Source organism: Nothoprocta perdicaria, unplaced genomic scaffold, assembly GCF_003342845.1.
Source record: "Nothoprocta perdicaria isolate Ctin4 unplaced genomic scaffold, notPer1 scaffold_2, whole genome shotgun sequence".
Taxonomy (NCBI): domain Eukaryota; kingdom Metazoa; phylum Chordata; class Aves; order Tinamiformes; family Tinamidae; genus Nothoprocta; species Nothoprocta perdicaria.
The window spans coordinates 1,487,725-1,508,593 of NW_020455204.1; the positions used below are offsets into that span (position 1 = coordinate 1,487,725).

Here is a 20,869-nt window from a genome sequence, read left to right on the forward strand (position 1 = left end):
CCCGCTCCGCTCCGCCCGGCCCGGCCCGGCCCCGCGCCGCGCTCCGTTACCTGCGCGGGCAGCGGCCCCGGCGCCGCTGCCGCCCGCGCGCCCGCCCCCGCGCACCCGCATCACTTCCGCATCCGGGCGCCGCCGCCGCCGCCTCCCGTCCTGCCCCGTTCACCGGGCCCGGTGGTGGCGTCACGTGGCGCCCGGATGCGGAAGCGGCGGGCACTGCTCGCGGAGGCGGGAACGGCCGGTGAGGGTCTGTCCTTCGCCCCCCTTCCCCGCGCTGCCTCGCGCTCCCGGTTCCCGGCGGGTCCCGTGCTGCGGCCCCGCTCCGGGCTCCGCGGAGCTTCCCACGGGAAGAGCGGCCGGCGGCGGCTCCTTGCGGGCCCGCTGTGAGGGAGGGACGGAGGGAGCCCCGGCCGGTAACGCGCGGCGTGGTAACGCACCGCAGGGTCAGCGGAGGAGGTAGCGGCGGCGCGAGCGGCCGTGGGGCGTTTGCCTGGGGGGCTTGAGCGTTCAGCGCGTGCCTAGGAGCGCTCGGCTTGGAAACGCATCCTTGGAATGGGCAAAGGCCCGTTTGGAGAATGGGAAATGGGAAGAGGCCGTTCTGGAGAGCGGCGTGAGCTGTGCTGGAGGGGCTGGAGGGAGAGGAGCCTTCATCCAGCCCCTGCCCTGGGGATGCGCCGCGCTGGGCTGAGCGGAACTCCGCGGAGCTGCCCCCGCTGCCACCCCGCGAGCTCCTCGCTGCCCCGCGGAGCTCCCTGCTCCGTGGCGGCCGGCACTCCGTGCCCTGGCTCGCACTGCAGGGCTCCCTTTTGGAAGTGCCCTTCTCTTCTAACAGCAGACACATCCGCAGGGCGTAGAGTGGAGTAGAAAGACCATGAAGTAGAAAGAATAATTCTGTAGTAATAAGAGGTCCTTATTTTGTTTTCTCTTTCATTTCCCTATTAGATGTGCCAGATGTCACCTGCTGTTTGCACCCAAAGCAGCTGAGCTGAGAAGCCCCTTGGTGGTGGGGACCCGGAGAACTGGGGTTCAACATGAGAACCAACAAGGTGTACAAGCTCGTCATACATAAGAAGGGGTTTGGAGGCAGCGGTCAGTATCTCCTCGCTCACAACGCTAAGATCAACTTGCTGTTTGTGATTTTAAATGTTTTCTTGGTCTTTATGAAACAAGCAGGGTGGAACTCTAAGGCAATGAGCAGTATTACCAGCCAGAATGTGGAAGGCCTTTTTCAATAGCAAGATGAAGCAGAACGAAATGGTGTTAATTTCTCAGAATGAAAGAAGATTGCATATGTGAAATTAAACACCGATTCTGCCTCTTCTGCTATTGTTGTGTTGCTTTTCATCTGTTTTCTTCTTCTAATGTTATATTTCAGTCACTCTTAATGACAGCATCACTTGTGACTTGTTATCATTGCATGTTGTTGCACATGGGGTCACACTTTCTGTTTCTGGCTTCTAAGAACATTTCTTTCTCAGCTTCCTACTTCTGGCCTCCAAATCATAGCACGTTAACAAGATTTTGCTAATAGGATTTTATAGCTATTTGCTTTTCTGCCAGTGTTTGTTAAATGGGAAAGAGAAGATTTTGCTTGTGAAGCAGGCTCTTTTGTGGAACAGATCTGATGTGGATGTTCTGTGACTTGAAAGAAAAGCTTTTGTTCACAAGATTGGCCAGACTGAAGTGATGGGATGGGGCACTATCATACAATGAATATAATGTATTGTTAATGTGTTAATCCTGAACTAGTACGCTAATGTTGGGCAGAGTTATGCATGCAAAAACCCAAGTTTCTGTGTTTGATGCACTCTTGTCCCTTGCAGGTTTCCATATTGATTAATTCTTTTTTTTTTTTTTTTTTTTTTGTCTGTAGATGATGAACTGGTGGTAAATCCTAAAGTATTTCTTCAAATCAAGCTGGGAGATGTTGTGGAAATTGCACATCCCAATGATGAATACAGGTGAATTCCTCATGCTGTTAGCAACCAAGTGTGGCTGGAAAGCTAAAAGAGCCTGAGGATAACTATGGCAAGAGTGCTTATCCTAAATTTGTGGAGAATGATAAGGGGGGCAAACAGACAGAATGGTGTATGATTTCAGAAAATATTAATGTAAATATTTGTTAAGCTGATATGGCAAGTGCTTAGTTTATAGTTTATCCCATATCGGTGTTGCTAAATTGCTTTGAGAGTGTGATTTTTGAGTAGATTGGTGTTTCAACTTTTCTGCCTTTTTTTTCTTTTTTTTTTTTTTCTTTCTTTGTATCCTAGCCCCCTACTCCTACAAGTGAAGTCACTTAAGGAAGATTTGCAGAAAGGTGAGACTCCAAACTTGCCATATGCGTAGTCATACTTTGCATTATGCAGAGATCATAGACAAAGATTATGTGCTTGGGCTGTAGCAGCTATTGAGTAATGCCATATATTTTAACCTTATAAGAATTATATTTTAACCTTATAAGAAAATCAATGCTTTGTCTATTCAGGAATGGAAAGATTGCTATTTTATCAGGAAATGAATATCCATTTTTAAAATCAGCTTTTGGCTGGTAATGTGGAGATACAGTTTAAACAAAATTATTGGCTTTTTAGTCTTAGCTTTCTTCCTGCTCTCTATAACTTGCTATATGTTTTTTTTTTTTTTTTCTTGCAGGAATTAATTCAGCCTAAAATTTATCTCCTCTGTTTTTATTTTTAACAAATCTTTAATTAAGTACTACCTGAGAGGCTTTTTTCTTTAGCTAAGTTTCAAGGTTTCATGAAGTTCCCGCTCTAAGGAATTTTCATTCAGCCACTTGGGAACATTCTGGGATGTTCACTTCTCTGTTGTCCTATCTTTTTCTTCCTTCTGTGACAGAAACAATCAGTGTGGATCAGACTGTAGCACAGGTCTTCCGCCTGCGGCCATACCAGGATGTCCATGTGAATGTCGTTGACCCAAAGGTACCTGACTGTAACTTTGTTTCTGTCTGCCTCTTAACTTACCTAATTTGGAGCCCTTTGGATCCCCCTAATGCTGCAATAAAGGCGTTATTATCATTATTAATTTTTTTAATCTTTTTTTCACACACAAATGAGACTTGGGCAGTTTTGGTATTTTTGTCACATGTATTTCTTCTATCCTCTTTACCCCCTCTCTCCTTTTGAACTCTGGCTTTAACATAGCTTGATAGAAATGTAGGATTCTCAAAGATAATCAGGTTCCTGAAGTTTCAGGATAATCAGGCAAAAAAAAAGAGATGTGAGTAAGTGTCCCAGTCAAATGAAAAGCCTTAATATGAATTCCTATCATTTGATACCTGAAAGCCTTCATAAGAAGCACCTTTTATAAATGTCCCAACTTCTAGAAGAGCTTCATTCAAAGTACACATTCAGTACAAGACAAAAATCCACAGGAAAGAGGCTTCCTTAGTTTCACAAGCAGTGGAAACCATTTGTTTTACTGTGGCTCTAATCAACACCGGGACTCATAGTATGTGAGGCCTTTTCTGGCCACATTCTGCAACGTGCTGCAGGTCACTGTAGTTCCAGGTATGTGTGCAATGCTGGCAGCTCATATTGTGGAATTTCCTTTTTCTCTCCCATCTGTTGGGATTTGCTCCAGAATCACATTTGGTCCTCGCTAGGCAGATTGAAGGCTGCTGTGTAAGAAACAATGAGTAGAATCTCAGCTTTTCTCTGTTTCCCAGGAAGTGACCTTGGACCTGGTGGAGCTGACTTTTAAAGACCAGTACATTGGGCGCGGGGATATGTGGCGACTAAAGAAAAGTTTGGTAAGTCCTCTGCTTGTCATACTGTGTAGGGCCCAGGAGATGATTTACCTTTTCCCTTGCTCACTGAAAAAGAAAACTTTTTTTTTTTTTTTCCCCCAAGACGGAGAAAACCAGTATCAACACAGTTATGTGTTGTGCAAGTGGGATGTCAGAGTGGCAGAAATGCATGTAGTTATGTTTCAGAAAGAGTTATGGTCCTGTCACTTCATGCTCTGTGGCAATAATATTCATTAGTCCCTTGGATTTTGAAATCACTGCAATTATTTTCCTGATATTCTGAGTTTTAGAAATTTGCTACCTTTGAAGAGAATTGAATCAAATTGCTTTTCAACTAGAAATGCATTGAAGTATCTATTCTGTGATAGCATCATTTACTAAGCAACTATATTGAAGTTTTGTAAATTAGTACCTTTTGTATGTTTGTATAAATCAGTCTAACTTTTTAACACCTGACACTCATTTTTCTTAGGTCAGCACATGTGCTTATGTCACCCAAAAAGTTGAATTTGCGGGCATCAGGTGAGTGCTTAATTTCTGATTTATTGCCCAATTATAGGAAAATATCAGGGGAAAGTAGGAATCCCTGGTTTTACAGACAACTATAAGGAGGAATGCTCTAAACTTACGCATTTTTAGCATTTCCAGCTATAAGAGGAAATAATATATACTATTATATAAAAATATAATAGTTATTATATAATTCTATGTTGTATATTATCTACTGCTGCTGTTTCTCTGATACTTAGGACTCCTATGAGTCTGGCGTATCCATTGTGAGAATCTTCTCTGAAAAGCTCGTCCCATATTTTCCTTCTCTTACTTTTTTTCCGACTTTTGTCTGTAGTGTGATGTGGAGGAAGAGTTTTACCTGACCTGAAGTGGAAGAGTAGATGATAGGTTGATAGCAACCACACTCATTGCCTCTGGGAATGCTAAATAATTTACCTTCCACCTGTTAAGAGTGTTCTGGCCTCCCTGAGATGGCAAAAGGTTAAGGAGCTGTGCAGGTGTGGCAGGAAACAGCTGATCACCGTCTTTCTAGATTAGAGAGAACTTTTTATTCAAACACACTTATACTCTCTTCCTGTCATCCTTGAATGCAGAGTTTGGCACCTCCCTAATTTGCTCAAAGGCTGCATTTCTAGTCTTTATATTCACTGTAGTCGGTAAATAATCTGTCCTGTCTCTCTTCCAGGGCACAAGCAGGTGAACTGTGGGTTAAGAGTGAGAAAGTCACTTGTGGCTACATCAGTGAGGACACCCGGGTAAGATTTTGAGTAACTGAGGGAATTTTTTCCCTTCCTTTCCTTGCCAGTCTTCTTATAATTCCCTTTTGCTCGCAGATTTGTGCGAATCATTTGAATTGTCTGTGTTGTAAGGTAAAGAATGGTAACAAATGATTGAAGATGAGGGAGTAAAGCAGTTTGTCTATTCTGCACTGCCAGCACTAAGATTTGCTTTGGCAATTGAAATGCAAACTCTTTAGAGAGGAAGTGCCCATCATGCCATCATATAAATTGCCCTCTGGCTGACTTCTGCTCGTGGCAGCAGTTACACATTGTGGCAAAAAGGACTGATCAGTTTGATCAATCAGATTTAATCTCTTTCCTGCTCCTGGCAGTACGCTGGCGGTAGTGCTAGTGCCACTGTATAGTGAACTGTGGAGCAAAAAACTGATCTATTGTGGGGAGGAAAATCCCTTTTTTGCTGCTGTACTTCTCAGCTTGATCAGGGTCTTGATTAATGTCCTTGCCCAAGTCTTCATCTTGACAAAATGCAAGAGGCCTCAAAAGCTGAGAACAAGTCCTTAGGAGCTGGTGGGGCGGCACTAGGCACTACTTAATATTCTAATTCTGCCAAAAGCATTGTCCCTTAAGCTTTTCTTTATACTGGAGACTGTTAGGAAAGCTACTGCTTGGAATCTAAACGGTTACTTTTAGTTAGCGTCTTTCTGATGCTTTCATTGAATGTACCTTGTTTTGAAAAAGATCTTTTGCTGCTCTGCAGGTGGTCTTTCGCTCCACTTCAGCCATGGTTTATATCTTTATCCAGATGAGCTGTGAAATGTGGGATTTCGATATCTACGGTATGTAGGTAACTGCCTTGCTGCCCGATTGTGAGTGTGGGTGGCAGTGAGCTTTTTGGTCACTACCAGAAAAGTTAAAATGTCCCCTCTTTGGTCCATACATTGCTCTGTGACCAGTACTGTGATCCCCCCATGGAATTTTCCTTGCAGGGCCAGGCCTTGACCTCTCCTGGTAAAGGAGTTCCTGGTTACTGTAGGACTTGGGTCCTGTTATCTTAGTGAATTATATGAAGGGGCAAATGGGCATGAGCCTTGGAAGAGGTTTTCCTGTGGATATATCCATATTGGGTGGTGAGGACAGGTGCAAGCCTGAGTGAGCCCTGAAATTAGAAACTTATGGGAGCTCTGTGCAAAGAAGTTTTTGATGTTTTGGCTGTTTTGATGTTCCTGGCTTAGCCAGGAACCAAAACCCCTATGTTAGCCCTGGTAGAGTTAGCTTAGAATTGCTAAAATTCTGGCAGTTAAGAATCTGAGTGACTTATCTGTGTCATTGTCTTATTTTTTTTCTATATTCTTTAATAAATCCCTTACCACTTCCTTTGACCATGTGTTTAGGCATATGTAACTGGGCAGCTATTCAAAACCAAGCAGGGGATCAGTTGTGCATAGTATCTCTGAAAGATGGTACAGATGCTTTCCCAGCATGTTGGCAACATGTTGTAATAATGATTTAAAGGTCAGATCCCTCTGACAATATAGTAGTTGTCTTGTTTACATTCTCTGAAACTTGATCTTGCTTTTTCATCTTCTTTTATTATCAACTTTGCTTCAGAAATGCTAATATTCAGAGTGCACACAGACACAGCAAATGATTTGACTCTGATTCTTAAAAAACAAAACAACAACAATAACGAAGGCAAAACAAAAAATGAAACCTAGAATCTCTGGGTTAGTTTCCTTGTTTCCAAGTGTGTTATTGAAGTAACTGCTGCTGTGTGATGCTTTGGAGATGTGCTTCCTTTGCAGGGGACCTATATTTTGAGAAAGCTGTGAACGGCTTCCTTGCTGACCTCTTCACAAAATGGAAGGTAAATGGGGACTTGAACTCATCTTGTCCTGAAAGAGGAGGTTGAGATCATCTTAAATACTGAGCCCTTTATGCTGTTTTGAGGAAGACCCAGGTTCTGTCAGTCACAGCCAAGGTGTACAGGACTAAGCATCAGAAGACCGATTGCAGCAGGTCTGCTGATGAGTACAGGAACTATTTGGCACATGCAGTTTGCATTTATGGCGTGTGCATCATGCAGTTAATTTGTTGATGTGCAAGGAGTCTGACTGGGCTAATGTCATCCAGCGTATGACATAGTTGTGCAAGAGTGCACAAGCACGAGAAGTTTTAACTTTCTTTTGCTCTGAAATTGTCCAGGCCGTCTCTTTAAACATCCATAAATAAGAATATCAATATTGTCACAAGAGTGTATGTTTATGTAATCAAACAAATTGAGACAGCTCTCAATTTAAAGACCTCTCTTTGGAAGCTAGTAGGGAGTGTTGCTGTTAAATGTTATATAGCCTAGCAGAACAGGATTCAGCTCAGAGCATTATGTTATCTCATAAAGCCCTGTGCAGTACTGATGCAGATATGTAGCGGTTTTGTTTTTAATTGTCTCAGCATGAGGAAGATAGATGCTGTTATTGTATATGTTTCTATTTATATACATGTGTGCACACTTGCAGTTTTCTGTTGTGTGACTCCCCTGTTTTCTCCTATTCTTGTAAAGGAGAAGAATTGCAGCCATGAAGTGACAGTGGTTCTGTTTTCTAGAACATTTTATGAAGCAAAAACGATAGGCAAGTAAATCCTGTATTTTCCTGACACTATCTCCTCTTCTCTTTCATGTTGGTCATGGGCTGGCAGTAATTTTTTGCAAATGAAGAAGGGTCATTCTTGTAATGGATACTGTGCTTTGGAGCCCATATGTTGTAGAACACAAATGGGGTTTTAAATTCCATGGCAAGTGTGTTCAGTGATGCAAAAGCCTGATTCTGTTTTTATAGCTCCTCTGGGTTCCCGTTCTCCTGTAGAAATGCCAAGGAGAAGAGAAAAACATTACCATTGTCTCTGGAGAGAAAGCTGCTCTTTAGTAATCTCCTCAATCAAGTATTCCTCTAATAGCTTTCAAAAGTTATTTTCCTCCCTCAGTTTAAGTCCCCATCCATGCTATTCCATGCTAAACACAATGGCTGTTCTTAATACGTGACCATTCTTAAAAAATACTGCAGTGAAAACCTTACATGGAAGAACACATGGCAAATTTTCCATCTCATACTCAAATTTCTGTAATATTGTTTTGAAAACAAGTTTAACATTATGGAGCAGAGAAGATTTTGCTTCAAGATTTTGTTTGTTTGAATGGAAATAACTGCTCCTTGCTAGGATATTTTTCTTTACCAGAACAGAGCAATATTTGCTTTGGTTCTGTTTCAGATGAGTTTCCTGAAACACATCGTGCATCAATTCGCCAGGACCACGAGGGAAGATTTTATGAAGATTTTTACAAGTATGTCTGAAGGTTCTTCTAAAGATTCTTTCACCTCTCACAATGTATTTGCAACCCACATTTTGAATATGCAGTTATTAATTCTAGTAACTTGCAAGAAGTTATCACTGTGAAAAATATTTATGTCTGAAAATGGCAGCAAATCAATGAATATTTCCCATCCGTTTAGCAAGTGCAAACCTATCGATAGCCGCTAGATTATTCTTTCACTTGTAGGCGAGTATATTATTTTCTGCACTTTTGAGTTTATTGGCAATTCCAATAAAGTTCTGTAGTAGTGTTTCATAGAATCATAGAATCATAGAATGCCGAAGGTTGGAAGGGACCTCAGAGGTCATCGAGTCCAACCCCCCTGCTCAAGCAGGGTCACCTAGAGCACGTGGCACAGGGCTGCATCCAAGCAGGTTTTAAAGATCTCCAAAGAAGGAGACTCCACAACCTCTCTGGGCAGCCTGTTCCAGTGCTTTGTCACCCTCACAGTGAAGAAATGCTTCCTTAAGTTCCTGTGGAACTTCCGATGCTTCAGTTTGAAGCCATTTCCTCTAGTCCTATCCCTGCTCACCACTGAAAAGAGGCCGCCCCCCTCCTCCTCACTGCCTCCCTTGAGGTATTTATACACGCTGATCAGGTTTGCAGTAGTTTATACTTAAGGCTTGGTTATCTTTTAACTCTCTACTTTCCTAAAGCTGAAGAACAGATGGTGCCACTACTGAAACTTGAAATATTTCCAGTGAGTTCCTAGAGCTTTTAGGTTGGTGGTCACAGCAGAGGCAGCTACAGACGCTGTTGGCTGGCTCTGAACTTGAGCTTGTTCAGAGTCTTACTGCTTTGCAGTACAGAAATGTTTTTGATATATAAAACCAATTGTTTTAGTAGGATTGTTTTTGGAACAGACTTTATAAAAGCTGTCAGGAGCAAGGGAAGAAACTATTCAGAGCTGGCCATGTGCCCAGCTTTGTGTTTGCATCTTTAATGGTTGGTACAAATATTGAGCAGTTCTAAAGCACTACCTAGAAGAGGGAAGTTTTTTTCTTTTTTTTTTTTCTCCTCCTGTAGCTATAGATTATTCATCTATTTTTCTCATTATAGCTTCCTTTTACAATCCTAATTAAGTTGTGTTCTCTCCAGAGTTGTGGTTCAGAATGAGAGACGAGAAGAATGGACCTCCTTGCTTGTGACCATTAAAAAACTTTTTATCCAGTATCCTGTGCTAGTACGTCTGGAGCAAGCAGGTATGAGAAGCTCCCTCCCTCATGTTTTTACCCTTTTGTTTGAAAATTGCCTGTGAACTACTTAGTCTCAGTTGGAGTCTGCTATTTGCAGTACTTAACAGTACTTTCTTGTACTGCAGTGCTTTCTTGAAGAAGCTGCTCTGTTTATATCTTTCTGAGAGCAAACAAATACCAATTTTGTTAATAAGTTGTACTACCAAAGCAATTTTCTTTAACAGGTAATTTATATGGAGCTAATTTCTCTCTCCTCTCTTTTTAATTTCCTTTTTTCAATCCTTGGACCACTTGCTCAGAGGGCTTTCCACCAGGTTACAATTCCACCTCAGCGCAAGGGAATTACCTGGAGGCCATAAATCTTTCATTCAATGGTAAGTTGTGAACAATGGATAAAAATATACAGAGGAGAAACCATTAAAGCAGCTATTAATAAATGGATGTGGACTTCTGCCTGGTGCTTAACACTGGGAAGAGGAGAAATATTAAGTGCTTAAATTTGTTATTTTCTGCTTTCAGGAAAAAGTGTTCTGTTTCTGTGTCTGGAAAATCTTGCTATCAACCTCAAATAACTGAGTATTGAGTAGTTCAGTCTTCAGGAGACATTACAGAGCCTTGTTAGATATTTTTTGTCTGCCTGTTTTTGTGATTCTTTACAACAGATATCTTTCACCTTGATGGCTAATTACTAGTTATTGGGAGAAAGCACATCATGTTACTTAATCTAATTATCAATCAGATTAAGGATTTATTTTTTAAGATGTAATAAAGGAAGCACTGAGCATATGAGAAAAATATTCCTATGTGCATACGTCTACTTTCCATCTTTGTCTCCTCTGCTCTGGCTCCTCTCTCTTTCCTGTAGCTTTATTGGTCCTAATGGATTGGACAAGGCTGCATCCGAGTCTTCGCATGCTTGTGTTGGCTTTGAGGAATCCTGCTTAATATCACTGTTCATGTCATACTGCTCCATGAAAACATCCATCATGCTTTTTCTTTTAAACTGTGTGTCTTCTCTGGCTCTTCCTCCTAGTGTTCGACAAGCATTACATTAACCGAAACTTCGACCGAACCGGCCAGATGTCTGTGGTTATCACGCCTGGCGTGGGGGTCTTCGAAGTAGATCGACTCCTTATGATTCTGACCAAGCAGCGCATGATAGACAATGGTAAATGCTTGCAATTCTGGGCAGCTTTTATAAATGCAAATAAGTAAATCTTGGAAAAGCTCTGCTTTCTTTGTCCCGGAGAAAACAGCTATTGTAACCTGTGGCTGTGGAAAAAGGGATAGGAAGATAAAGAGGTATATGGAAAACTTGTCTCCAAGCTTTGAATTGAAATGACCAAGCTTTTAGAGAACTGAAAAGTAGTTCATGTCACATGAGCTGAAGGTAGTTGGGAACTTAATCAGTCATGTCAGACCTTTCCCGTGAAGGGTAATTTGTGTCATTTCCATTAATTTAGAAGAAATGCCTCCTGTATCTCCACTGATGCTGTCAGTTTGCATTTATATCAATTCCTATTCATTGATTTTTTTTTTGATTGATGATCATTCCCAATCATTTCCTAACTAGTATTTTCATTAAACTGCATCTTAAAAGTCTCCTAAACACAATGTGGAGCTTAGTGCCAATTCAGAATCTCTTTTGTCTTATAGCATGTTAGTCCTCCGTGTTGTATAGCTGAACTCTTCTGTTCCTTGTTTATAGGGATTGGTGTGGACTTGGTATGCATGGGAGAACAACCACTACATGCTGTTCCACTCTTTAAGGTAATGGAAACTTCTTTTCCCTTCTCCCTCTCCCAGTACAAATGTTACTCGCATTGTTCCTAGCTTGACATAACTGATTGCTACATTTCTGAATTTCTCTTCTAGCTCCACAATCGCTGTGGTCCTGGGGACTCCAGGCTAGGTGATGACTACAATATCCCACACTGGATAAACCACAGGTAGGTGAACCTAAAGTTTATGAGGAAATCCTGCTAAGCTGTTGTGCTGTGATGTGCTTTTTTCTGTATAGATATGCTGAATTCTCTTTCTTGTTTTGCTGTTCATTTCTTCTGCTCGGCTTGTGAAGCACAGGCAGATATCACAAGAGCCTTGCGGAAATAGGAGCACTTTTGTAGAATGGGGAATGCAAAAGTTAGCAGGTTAAGAAGTCTAGACAGAGTGTATGGAAATCAAAGGCTTGCTGTTTAGGAAGAAGAGTAGCTTCTCTCATCTTAACCTTATCCATCTTTTAAATATGTTGTCGTCCTCAAGAATGTTCTTCACTTTTCTCTATCTAAAAGCTTGCTCAAAGTGAAGTAGCTGACCAGCCTTCTTACTTAGTGTTTACTTCCTAGAAAACAGCTGAGGAAGCCTTTTTTTTCTTTTCAGTTTCTACACATCCAAAAGCCAGCTCCTTTGCAACAGTTTCACCCCACGGATTAAGCTGGCAGGAAGAAAGGTAGGTATATTCTAATTATTTCTTCTTATGAGTTAAGCAGATAATATTTTTTTTTCTCAGCCAGATATCAGAATCTTTCTAGCAATGTTCACATTTGAACTATAGAAACTAATTTTTGTGTTAAGACAGTTTAATTAAGGGAGTGTGAATGAGGGGCTCATTTCTATATCTGTCTCTTCTAGGATAGAACTAGATGAGAAATATTTTAGATGACGTAAAAACTAGAGATTGATTTGTAACAGAGAACTCTTTAGTGAGGAGGAAAGGTGTGAGCAAAGGTGTTTGTTTTACACTGTGGATTGTGACTGAGTGTCAGTACTTCATGTTGCTTAACTGTGGTTTGGCTGCCTCGTTTAGTTGGGATAAACTGTGTTTCTCCACTAGATACAAGTGTGATGGTTGATCATTCCAGAGGGGATATTTGCTTAGAACACACTGACTTTTTCTCCCCTCCTTCCTGTCCTGTTTGTTGATGTGTGTCCCTTCACGCTTCCTTTGTTGGATCCTCCAGCCACTGGTCGAGAAGGCAAAAAGTAGCCGAGATGCCTGTGAGTAATTCTATTGTGGAAGGGCCTATCCCCCTGGCTCACAAGATGATTAGTAGTTCTAGTAATGACACTAGAGCAAAAACACTATTGGTGAGATGCTGAAAGGGATAAGTGTTGCAGAAAATTCACAAAAACAGTTTTTATCAAGGATGCTAATACATGCGTATGAACTGCCCTCTTGGCAAATGGAGAGAGGATAGAGATTCTGTCCTGACTGGACTAGAAAATAGATTGTATGATACGGGTGTGCAAGAAGGGCTGCTTGTAGGAATGAGACAAGAGCACACCAACTGGCTTGCCGGGATGTTGTCAGTATTATGTACACAAAAAAGAGGGAAAATCTGCATTCTTTTAATATCAACTCATTTCAGGAAGGTGTATGTGCTTTTATGTCCAATCTTTTAAAGATACTTTAAAATGTGCAATTTCCTCTTTGAGATGTTTGCCTCTGTTCATACAGGGATTCTGGATTTAATATCTGGTTATCAGGGGGAAGCTAATTAGTGGCTCAGCAACTCTCGTTAAGAGGCTCTGAGCAGATGCATCTGCTGTATTGTTCTGCTCATGAGACTTTGGCATGCGGTTTCTTTTGGAATAGTTATTGCTGTGTGTGGTAAAAGTTGGTGGCTTCTAACTTGCAGATCTTGAACAACATTCTTGAAAGGAGTTCCAGTGTTTTATGATTTTATTTCAGCTATAGGGGCTCCAAAAGATGCTGAGAATGCCCTACCTATCCAGGTGGATTATGATGGCTACGATGCCCAGGTGTTCAGACTGCCAGGCCCGTCCAGAGCACAGCGTTGCACCACTTTCAGGTACGATGCTCGTGAGCACACTGATTCCAGAGCAGCATGCTGGGAGAGATGGACTTGTGTTATTCTTTGCCTTTCCTTCCTTCAGATGCATTGTTTAAGGAAACTGGGTTTGTAGACTCCTGTTCACTTGAGCAGCTTGTACAAATCTATAATGAAAGATGCCAATACAATTTCCTGGAGTTAATGGTTTACTGTAGTTTCTTTCTAGCTCTGTGTTTGCAGCTATGTACACTCAGGTCTAGTATCTTTTACACCACATCTGCATGATGCAGCTTGGTGTGCTGTCTGTAGCTGTGCATAAGGAGTTGAGTCACTGTGTTGGAAGCATTTTATTTCTGTGTCCCTGTATAGTGTAATGTACAAAAGTATACCGTACCTCTATCATGAAAAAATGGTGATAGCTTTTTTGTAGCCTCCTTGAGCTCAGCTGTCCAGTACTGAGTCTCTTACATATTGGACCTGTTCTGTTGTGACCCTGTGCCACATGCTCTAGGTGCCCCTGCTTGACCAGGGGGTTGGACTAGAGGATCTCTAGAGGTCCCTTCCAACCTCAACCATTCTGTGGTTCTGTGGAGCCCCTTGATAATCTAGGAGTTAATTGATCTCTCTCATATCACTGGACATGTCTTTTATTTTCATTAGGTCTGTGAGGGAGAGGGAAAGTCGTACCAGGAAGAGCTCCAGTTCCTATGACGTGTCCTGCAGCCCTTCTCTGCAGAGCCGCACGCTGCCTCCAGAGGAGGTGAGGAGCCAGGCTTCTGATGACAGCTCCTTGGGCAAGATCTCCAACATCCTGATGATCCCCCGGCCTCACCTGCACCAGTATGAAGTCAGCAGCTCTTTGGGCTATACCAGCACCCGAGGTCAGCCTGAGGCGGATGGGAAGCAATCTTAGGTGGTGAGAGGGGAGAGAGAAGATGGAAGTTGATGTTGACCACAGCCAGGCCAGCACAGAGGAGGTGGTGCTCACATTAGTATTCCTGCTGTAGCTTTTCCGCAGCTCTTAACTATTACTGGGTGTGCATTTTTCTTTGTGTATTTCTTTTTACTGGATTGTCCTAAATAATGTGTCCTGACACTGATTTACTCATTTCCCTTGTCTATTACCATTTTTAAATTCCTGTGCCTCTCTGCAAATGTGAACAGGTACAGGTAACTTCTTATTATCCAGGTCACTTCTAATCAGTGAAATAAAAATTTGCCTTAGTGGTGAGCCCTGGGGGGACCCTACTTATAACTTCTCTCTGTTAGGGTTTATTGTCATTCGTTGTCACTTTCTGGATCCTTCCTTTTGATAGCACACTGCTGAGCCATCGTGTTGTGTTAGTAGTGGTGATAGTCCCTTTTTTTTTTTTTTTTATCTTCTCATTTAAGTCTTTTTCTCAGGCAGCATGTGGTATCTTTCACAGGCCTTGATTGTTTCTAGGTAAATTATATTCCCACTTGAATTACTTTATTTTCTTTAGAATTGGTTTGCTATCTCTGAAGGCTGTTTATGCCTTTTGTTTTCTCTTGCTATATGGCACTTCTGCCCAATCTAACGCTAACTTTATATTGTATTTTCCAGATGTCCTTGAGAACATGCTGGAGTCTCAGCAACGGGACTCCAGCGCCCCGGGGAGGTTCCACGTTGGCAGTGCAGAATCCATGCTGCACATTCGGCCTGGGGGTTACACCCCACAGCGAGCCCTCATAAACCCCTTTGCCCCGTCCCGCATGCCCATGAAGCTTACGTCAAACAGGAGGCGCTGGATGCACACTTTTCCTGTGGGTAAGGCTCTTGTCATAGCGTGTAAAATGGCAGTGACTTCTTTCTTGTCCAAACATCAGCCCAACGAGAGAAACAGCCTGAAATCCAGTGTCTTGAAATACTCTGTGCTGTAATATTAGCTGAACTAAGAAGATGTAGGCTTGATAAAGCAAAGATACTATTGGAAAAATAATGTTTTAGTAAACTTGGAGCATCAGATACTGTGGAACAAGTTTATAGCAGATGGAGGTGGTGGAAGTGCAGGATTGCTATGGTTTGGATTTGGCTTCCAGGTGCTGAATCATTTGTTTAATGCCTTGTAAATAGCCCTTCCAAGCTGTTCAGGAGTGTATTGTGTTTCTCTGGCTTCTGAAAAGATGCCGGAGATTGATCTTGGAAGATTTCCTAAGCCAGTTTTCTTAATTTTCACTAGTTAGAGTGGCTCAGGCTGTTGATGAAAGACAGCTATAAGCAAATGAGAACAATTAAGAAAACAAAGACAGATGAAATGGTTGATGATCACGTTTTAACTGGGTAGGTCCGTCAGGAGAAGCTATCCAGATTCATCATCAAACCCGCCAGAACATGGCAGAAATGCAGGGCAATGGGCAGCAGGATTTGACACACTCTTCTGCTGAGCTGCTGGAGCTGGCTTACCATGAGGCAACGGGCAGGTAAAGTCCTCCAGACAGCCCTGGGGCTGTGTGATATGTCAGAACGGGGCCTAGTAACTATCAGGGGACGATATGGATCGATATTGAACCTTATTGGGAGATAGTGATTGTTCCTATTTGTGTCACACGTGCATCAATTTGCGTGTAAGGCCAGTGGTGCTCTTGGTAGGCACCGATGACTGTCGATGCAGACGAGCTTTGACATCCATGGACCTGGAAGGGTATTGGCTTCCACACATATCCCTGGGGCACAATGTTGTCTAGCCACAGCAAACATCAGGGGGGCTGCAAATGGAAATGTCTGTGTTCTTAAAGTATAAGCCTTGGTCAATAGTAGGGCTTATATTTTCACTGGCTGGCTCTGAGAGGGGAGAAAGATTCCAGTATTTTTGGAAGACGGGAAACGGTTCTCGCAGTGAGAACAATTTGATCCCTCATTTCGTCTAGGCCGTCTGTCAAGCTGCTCAGTTAGTCTGCAACCTCCACATACTCCTTTCCTGTTCTATATCTGATTATTTTCTTTTGACAATACTTTGTCCATATTTTTCACTCTTTTCTTGTTTAAGATTGTTTACCGAAAGCATTTTGGTAGCTTCTGTAACTTCAGAATTGCCAATAAGATAGTTTGTATCGCCATTAGTTCTAATGGGTCTTTTCCCTGCTGGGTGTTTCTTTATTCTTGCAGGCTTGTAAAAGCTCTTGTTACTGTGTATGAATGTCAGGGGTGACTGAGGTTCTCACCGGTATCCTCTCCCTCTTCTTTTTCCCCTGCTATCATTGAGCAGTCCTTCAGGAAATTACATGGCCTGATTTTTTTTCCATATGTTTGTTTTTCTTAGAGAATTTGTTTTATGTGTTGTAGTATCCTTTGGGATTCGCTCATATTCTTCCAAGTTGCATCATTTTAATATTATACCGTACTCACCTCCTTTTTAGTCCATTATTGCCTTTCTTGCCTTTCTTTTGCTTTATATGAACATCCTACTATGCTATTAAGGGCAATCCTTTTGGCTGTCCTATTCTTGATGATAGTCTTTCTGGGTGACACGGTCATCCAAAGCGATTCGCTCAATCTGGCATGTTTGTTTTCCACGCTATGAGTTCATATCTGTGAATAAATAAGCCTTATTTGTCTCCTGGATGGTATATGAGTGGCTTGGTCCTCCCCACCAATCTGTAAAAAAATCTTGCACTGGTCATTGCTGGAGGCAAAGATCCAAATGCAGCATTAGGAGAGGGGTTCACCTGAGACAGCAAACTGCTTGCTTATTTGTCTTGTTAAAATTGAGTGAGGAAACTCAGTTTCTATAGAAATACAGGCTCTTTTCTTTTTCTAGACATGTCAGCTCTCGTCATCCTGGTGACAGTGCCTCTTTCCTGAGCTTTGGTGGAGTAGAGGAATATTCCAATGGCCTGGCTGGTGGCAACAGTGCGGGTAAGGAAGCAGAGGGAGAGCATGCGAGGCCTGCAGGAGCAGCGGCAAAATAACACAAGCAAAAATCCTGCAGAGTGGGCGTACCTGTAACCAGTGGTTATGAGAAAGAAAGAATGAACAATGATTCTTCTTTTTCTCAAAGCCAATTTGAAGATTTTTTTGAATTTCCATTTCTAAATTATAGTTGGATGAAAAGAATTGTTTTTTTCCCCCTGTGCTCTCTTCTCATAAAACCAGGAAGAAGTTTTGTTGGCAGATATGATTTTCTTATGTCTTGTCTTATTTTGAAATAATTTCTTTAAAGATGATTTTTCTTGTGTCCTTTTGTGTTTTATTTGCTTTAAAGGTGATTTCTGTTGTGCCCTTTTGTATTTCATTTGCATGTCTGTCATGCTTTCACTTTACTTTTTTTTTTGCCTTCCAGATACAGTTTGTTTGTTCTGGCAGTTTTTCCAGCTGCTGGGTGTAATTTGCACAACCTAGAGAGAATATCCTGGCAATCAACATACTTGAATTTTATAGAAGTCCTTCACATCTGCAGATTGCCTATAAATCATGTATATGGTAGAAGTTAATCTGTGTCTGCGTGACTTCGTGGAGGTCGTTATGAGCCACCTTCCCTGACTTATGAGCCACCTTCCCTTGCCATCTGTGGCTGCCACGCGGTGACTCAGTGGCTTCACTCATATTTCTCCCTTACGATTTGAGTCACCTGTGAAATGAAACAGTTCTTTTTTTTTCTAATTTCCAAAAATATGGTTTCTCAGGGAGTTTGATTGGTTCCTCTGTGCCAGCATACTCGCTGCACCACGTGCTACGTGGTGAAATATTCCCCCTGTCTTCACAGTGACATTCAGCATGCTGTGTCCCTCGCCCAGCAGATGGTAGGTGGCAAATCAGAGCAAATAAATCTTGCTGCATTTCCCTAACGAGGTGGCAGGTGGCATCAGAGTAGCTGCTGAAAGCTGAATGCCAATGAGACCCATCTCCTGTTCTGCTGTACTGGCATCATCTGATAGGGAATGCTGGTTAGAATAGCAACTCTGATGCAGCTATTTATTTCCTGGATAAATCCACATAAGCCAGCTTTATAAAAATGGCTCTTCTAAATGTTTGGAGACCTTATGAAGTCTGCATTTTGATGTATATTTTTTAAGCCAGCAAACTGCCTTGTCTCCTCAGCTGCTCTTTTCTCTCTCAAGCCAGAAGAGCTGCATATGCAGCTACATACCTGCACGCAGAACCAGCTCAGGGACCTGATGCAACTGAGAAATTGCTGAGAATTTTCTTTCCATGCTGGATTGTTTCATTGTAGCTATAAAAAATGCCTACAAATACGGCAGAAAGATGTGGAAGGGGGGGCCTGGGAGGAAATGGGCAAAGGATAATGAGGTTCAGCATCCTCGGAGCCCTTGGTTCAGCTTTGGTTCTCCAGGTTGTTTAACAGACTGCCTAAACCCAGTCCTTTGGGCAGTGTAAAAAATCGTAGTGTCTAAGCCTTAATCAAGACTTAAATGTAATTTTTCATTAGTCCAAGTCTACTATAAATCTTTAGCTTAGCACAAATGACTGAACTTGCTGAAAATCAGGGCATTTCTTTAAATGTTGGGGTTGTGGTGAATTTGTATCATGATTTGGATAAATTACTTGGGGCTTTTATTAAAGCTTATATATATATATTTTTTTTTCCCTCCTTCTCAGCAGGTGAATGTGTGTTGTAATTTCTTTTCTTGCTGCTTCTGTATTCTATGACATTCTTTTTCTTAATTCTTGACTTTTTCCTAGAATGAAAATCTGATCAAAAATATTCTGCTTTTGAGTGTTGACTGGATTTACAAGTATAATTACCCCCTGAGACCTTGGGATTAGCATACTGAATACTTACAAGTGACTCCTTTTTTATTGTTTGCCTTTTTAATGGTATATATTTTTAAAGATGTGTGTCACCATTTGGGGGAGATTGTTCTTAAAAAAAAAAAAAAAAATTATCAAATTGTTGAGCAGTGTTAATGAGATGTTTGAATGTCACTGAAGATATCTCGCTTACCCGTTAATTGGCTTTGTGTGTTGTGCAGAACCATGAGCTTTTCTCAGAAAGAGAGAGAGAAATGTTGTCATTCTTAAAACATTTGCATGCTTTTATTTATTTTTATTTGGAATGAAAGACAAAACTGAAGTGCACATGATTGCTTAAATTATGAAAGGTGGACTCTTTTTTTTTTTTCTGTGTAGGAATGAACCTCAAAGCTCAGAACAAGGATTCACTGGAAGATGCTATTTCTAACTCTCCAGATCCAAGTAAGCAGAAGGAAGGTTTGTACAACAGGTTTGCATGGGGGGGGAGATAGGAAAGGGTGTGTGCCTGGCTAGAAGCATCAGGATGGGGTAGGCAAGAAACTGGGAGGAAATGTTGGGTTTTGGCGGGCGTTTTGCTCTGCAGTAACTGGCAGGATCTCGGTGCATGGTGCGTCGCACGGAGACTGCGGTTCTGTAGCTGTTAGGAATATCTCAAATGGGTTGTCGTGTTACTTGCACAATTCTTTCCAGACACTATCGTGCATAAACTTGCTGATCCTGCTTCTCAGGATGAAAGGTTTGCTTGACAGCAACTAGTTGAAGCAGAATTAGTATATTCAGTTTCTGTATTTGGTACCATTTACAGAGAACTATGTGCCTTCATCTAACACAGAAACAAGCCTGTGACTGCTTAAGGAAACATTTTCTTTGTAGCACTCTGTATAATTTTCTTGCAATGTTTGGCCCATTAATGTTAACATTTTCATTACTAAATATGTATATATTTTTTTTTAACTCTAAGATCTCTGTGACAGTATATTGAGAATTAGCAGTTGGCTGAGTACCTTGAGATAGATTGGTTGAGGCAGGTTGCAATGTAACACAGTAGTGAAGTCATGATGTGATATAATTGAGTTGGCTTTTGCTTTTAATGTCTGGGTTTAGATCTCCAGAATCCTGAAATTGCAACACAGCTCTGGGAAATGGTGTAGAAAAGGAATGCTTTCCAAATTACTATTTTTCTCATCTTCCCACCCCTCTGGGTCTGTCTCCTGTTTTTATAGAAATACTCCCTTTTCTGCTCTTCTACTATGCCAGAAACAGGCCAGCCTGTCATTCTCTCCCTCTCCCCATCCCTAGCTCCTTCTGCAGTTATCCAGGATGCAAAGCTGGTCTGATTTTCTTGTTCAGACTTGGAATGTTGCTCTGGTTTTGGTATTTATAATCTGTAATTGCACCTGATTTGCTATAATTTTGGCAGAGCGGTGGCTGTGTCAGCTCTAGCTTTCAATCAACTGAAAATTAAACATATTAACTTTGAATCCCATTTGCATGGTGGGATTAAACTAGCATGTGCACTGCATTGTTTAACAAACTCTGTCTCTTTCTCTCCCTCCCTCTTCCCCTCTTACTGTCCTTTTCTATTTCCATTCCACCCTCTTTCTGTCTCTGTTGACTTTGTGCGGACTCTGCACTTGTCCCTAATTCTTTCCACCTTTCTTCACGTTTCTCTCATCTTCTGCACCCTGGTTTTTATGGGTGACCATATATGCCCCCGTTGTCTCCCCCGCCAACTATACGAGGCAGTTCTGACGCTGTC

General features: G+C 41.9%; 1 protein-coding gene across 1 annotated transcript in view; it reads left to right on the forward strand.

Moving 5' to 3' along the window:
* The first annotated feature begins 204 nt into the window (after positions 1-204).
* Positions 205-20,869, forward strand: part of DEPDC5 (DEP domain containing 5) — a 42,858-nt gene continuing 22,193 nt past the window's right edge. Inside the window, exons 1-25 of the mRNA XM_026037557.1 lie at positions 205-238; positions 940-1,086; positions 1,871-1,958; positions 2,268-2,314; positions 2,854-2,939; positions 3,686-3,769; positions 4,239-4,288; positions 4,965-5,034; positions 5,777-5,855; positions 6,822-6,883; positions 7,577-7,646; positions 8,284-8,356; positions 9,485-9,588; positions 9,882-9,956; positions 10,616-10,750; positions 11,291-11,352; positions 11,458-11,531; positions 11,962-12,031; positions 12,543-12,579; positions 13,274-13,394; positions 14,037-14,257; positions 14,962-15,165; positions 15,683-15,818; positions 17,156-17,253; positions 19,486-19,551. Coding sequence (XP_025893342.1) covers positions 1,029-1,086; positions 1,871-1,958; positions 2,268-2,314; positions 2,854-2,939; positions 3,686-3,769; positions 4,239-4,288; positions 4,965-5,034; positions 5,777-5,855; positions 6,822-6,883; positions 7,577-7,646; positions 8,284-8,356; positions 9,485-9,588; positions 9,882-9,956; positions 10,616-10,750; positions 11,291-11,352; positions 11,458-11,531; positions 11,962-12,031; positions 12,543-12,579; positions 13,274-13,394; positions 14,037-14,257; positions 14,962-15,165; positions 15,683-15,818; positions 17,156-17,253; positions 19,486-19,551 — 2,170 coding nt within the window. The 5' untranslated portion in view covers positions 205-238; positions 940-1,028. The remainder of the gene's footprint in view (positions 239-939; positions 1,087-1,870; positions 1,959-2,267; positions 2,315-2,853; positions 2,940-3,685; positions 3,770-4,238; positions 4,289-4,964; positions 5,035-5,776; positions 5,856-6,821; positions 6,884-7,576; positions 7,647-8,283; positions 8,357-9,484; positions 9,589-9,881; positions 9,957-10,615; positions 10,751-11,290; positions 11,353-11,457; positions 11,532-11,961; positions 12,032-12,542; positions 12,580-13,273; positions 13,395-14,036; positions 14,258-14,961; positions 15,166-15,682; positions 15,819-17,155; positions 17,254-19,485; positions 19,552-20,869) is intronic.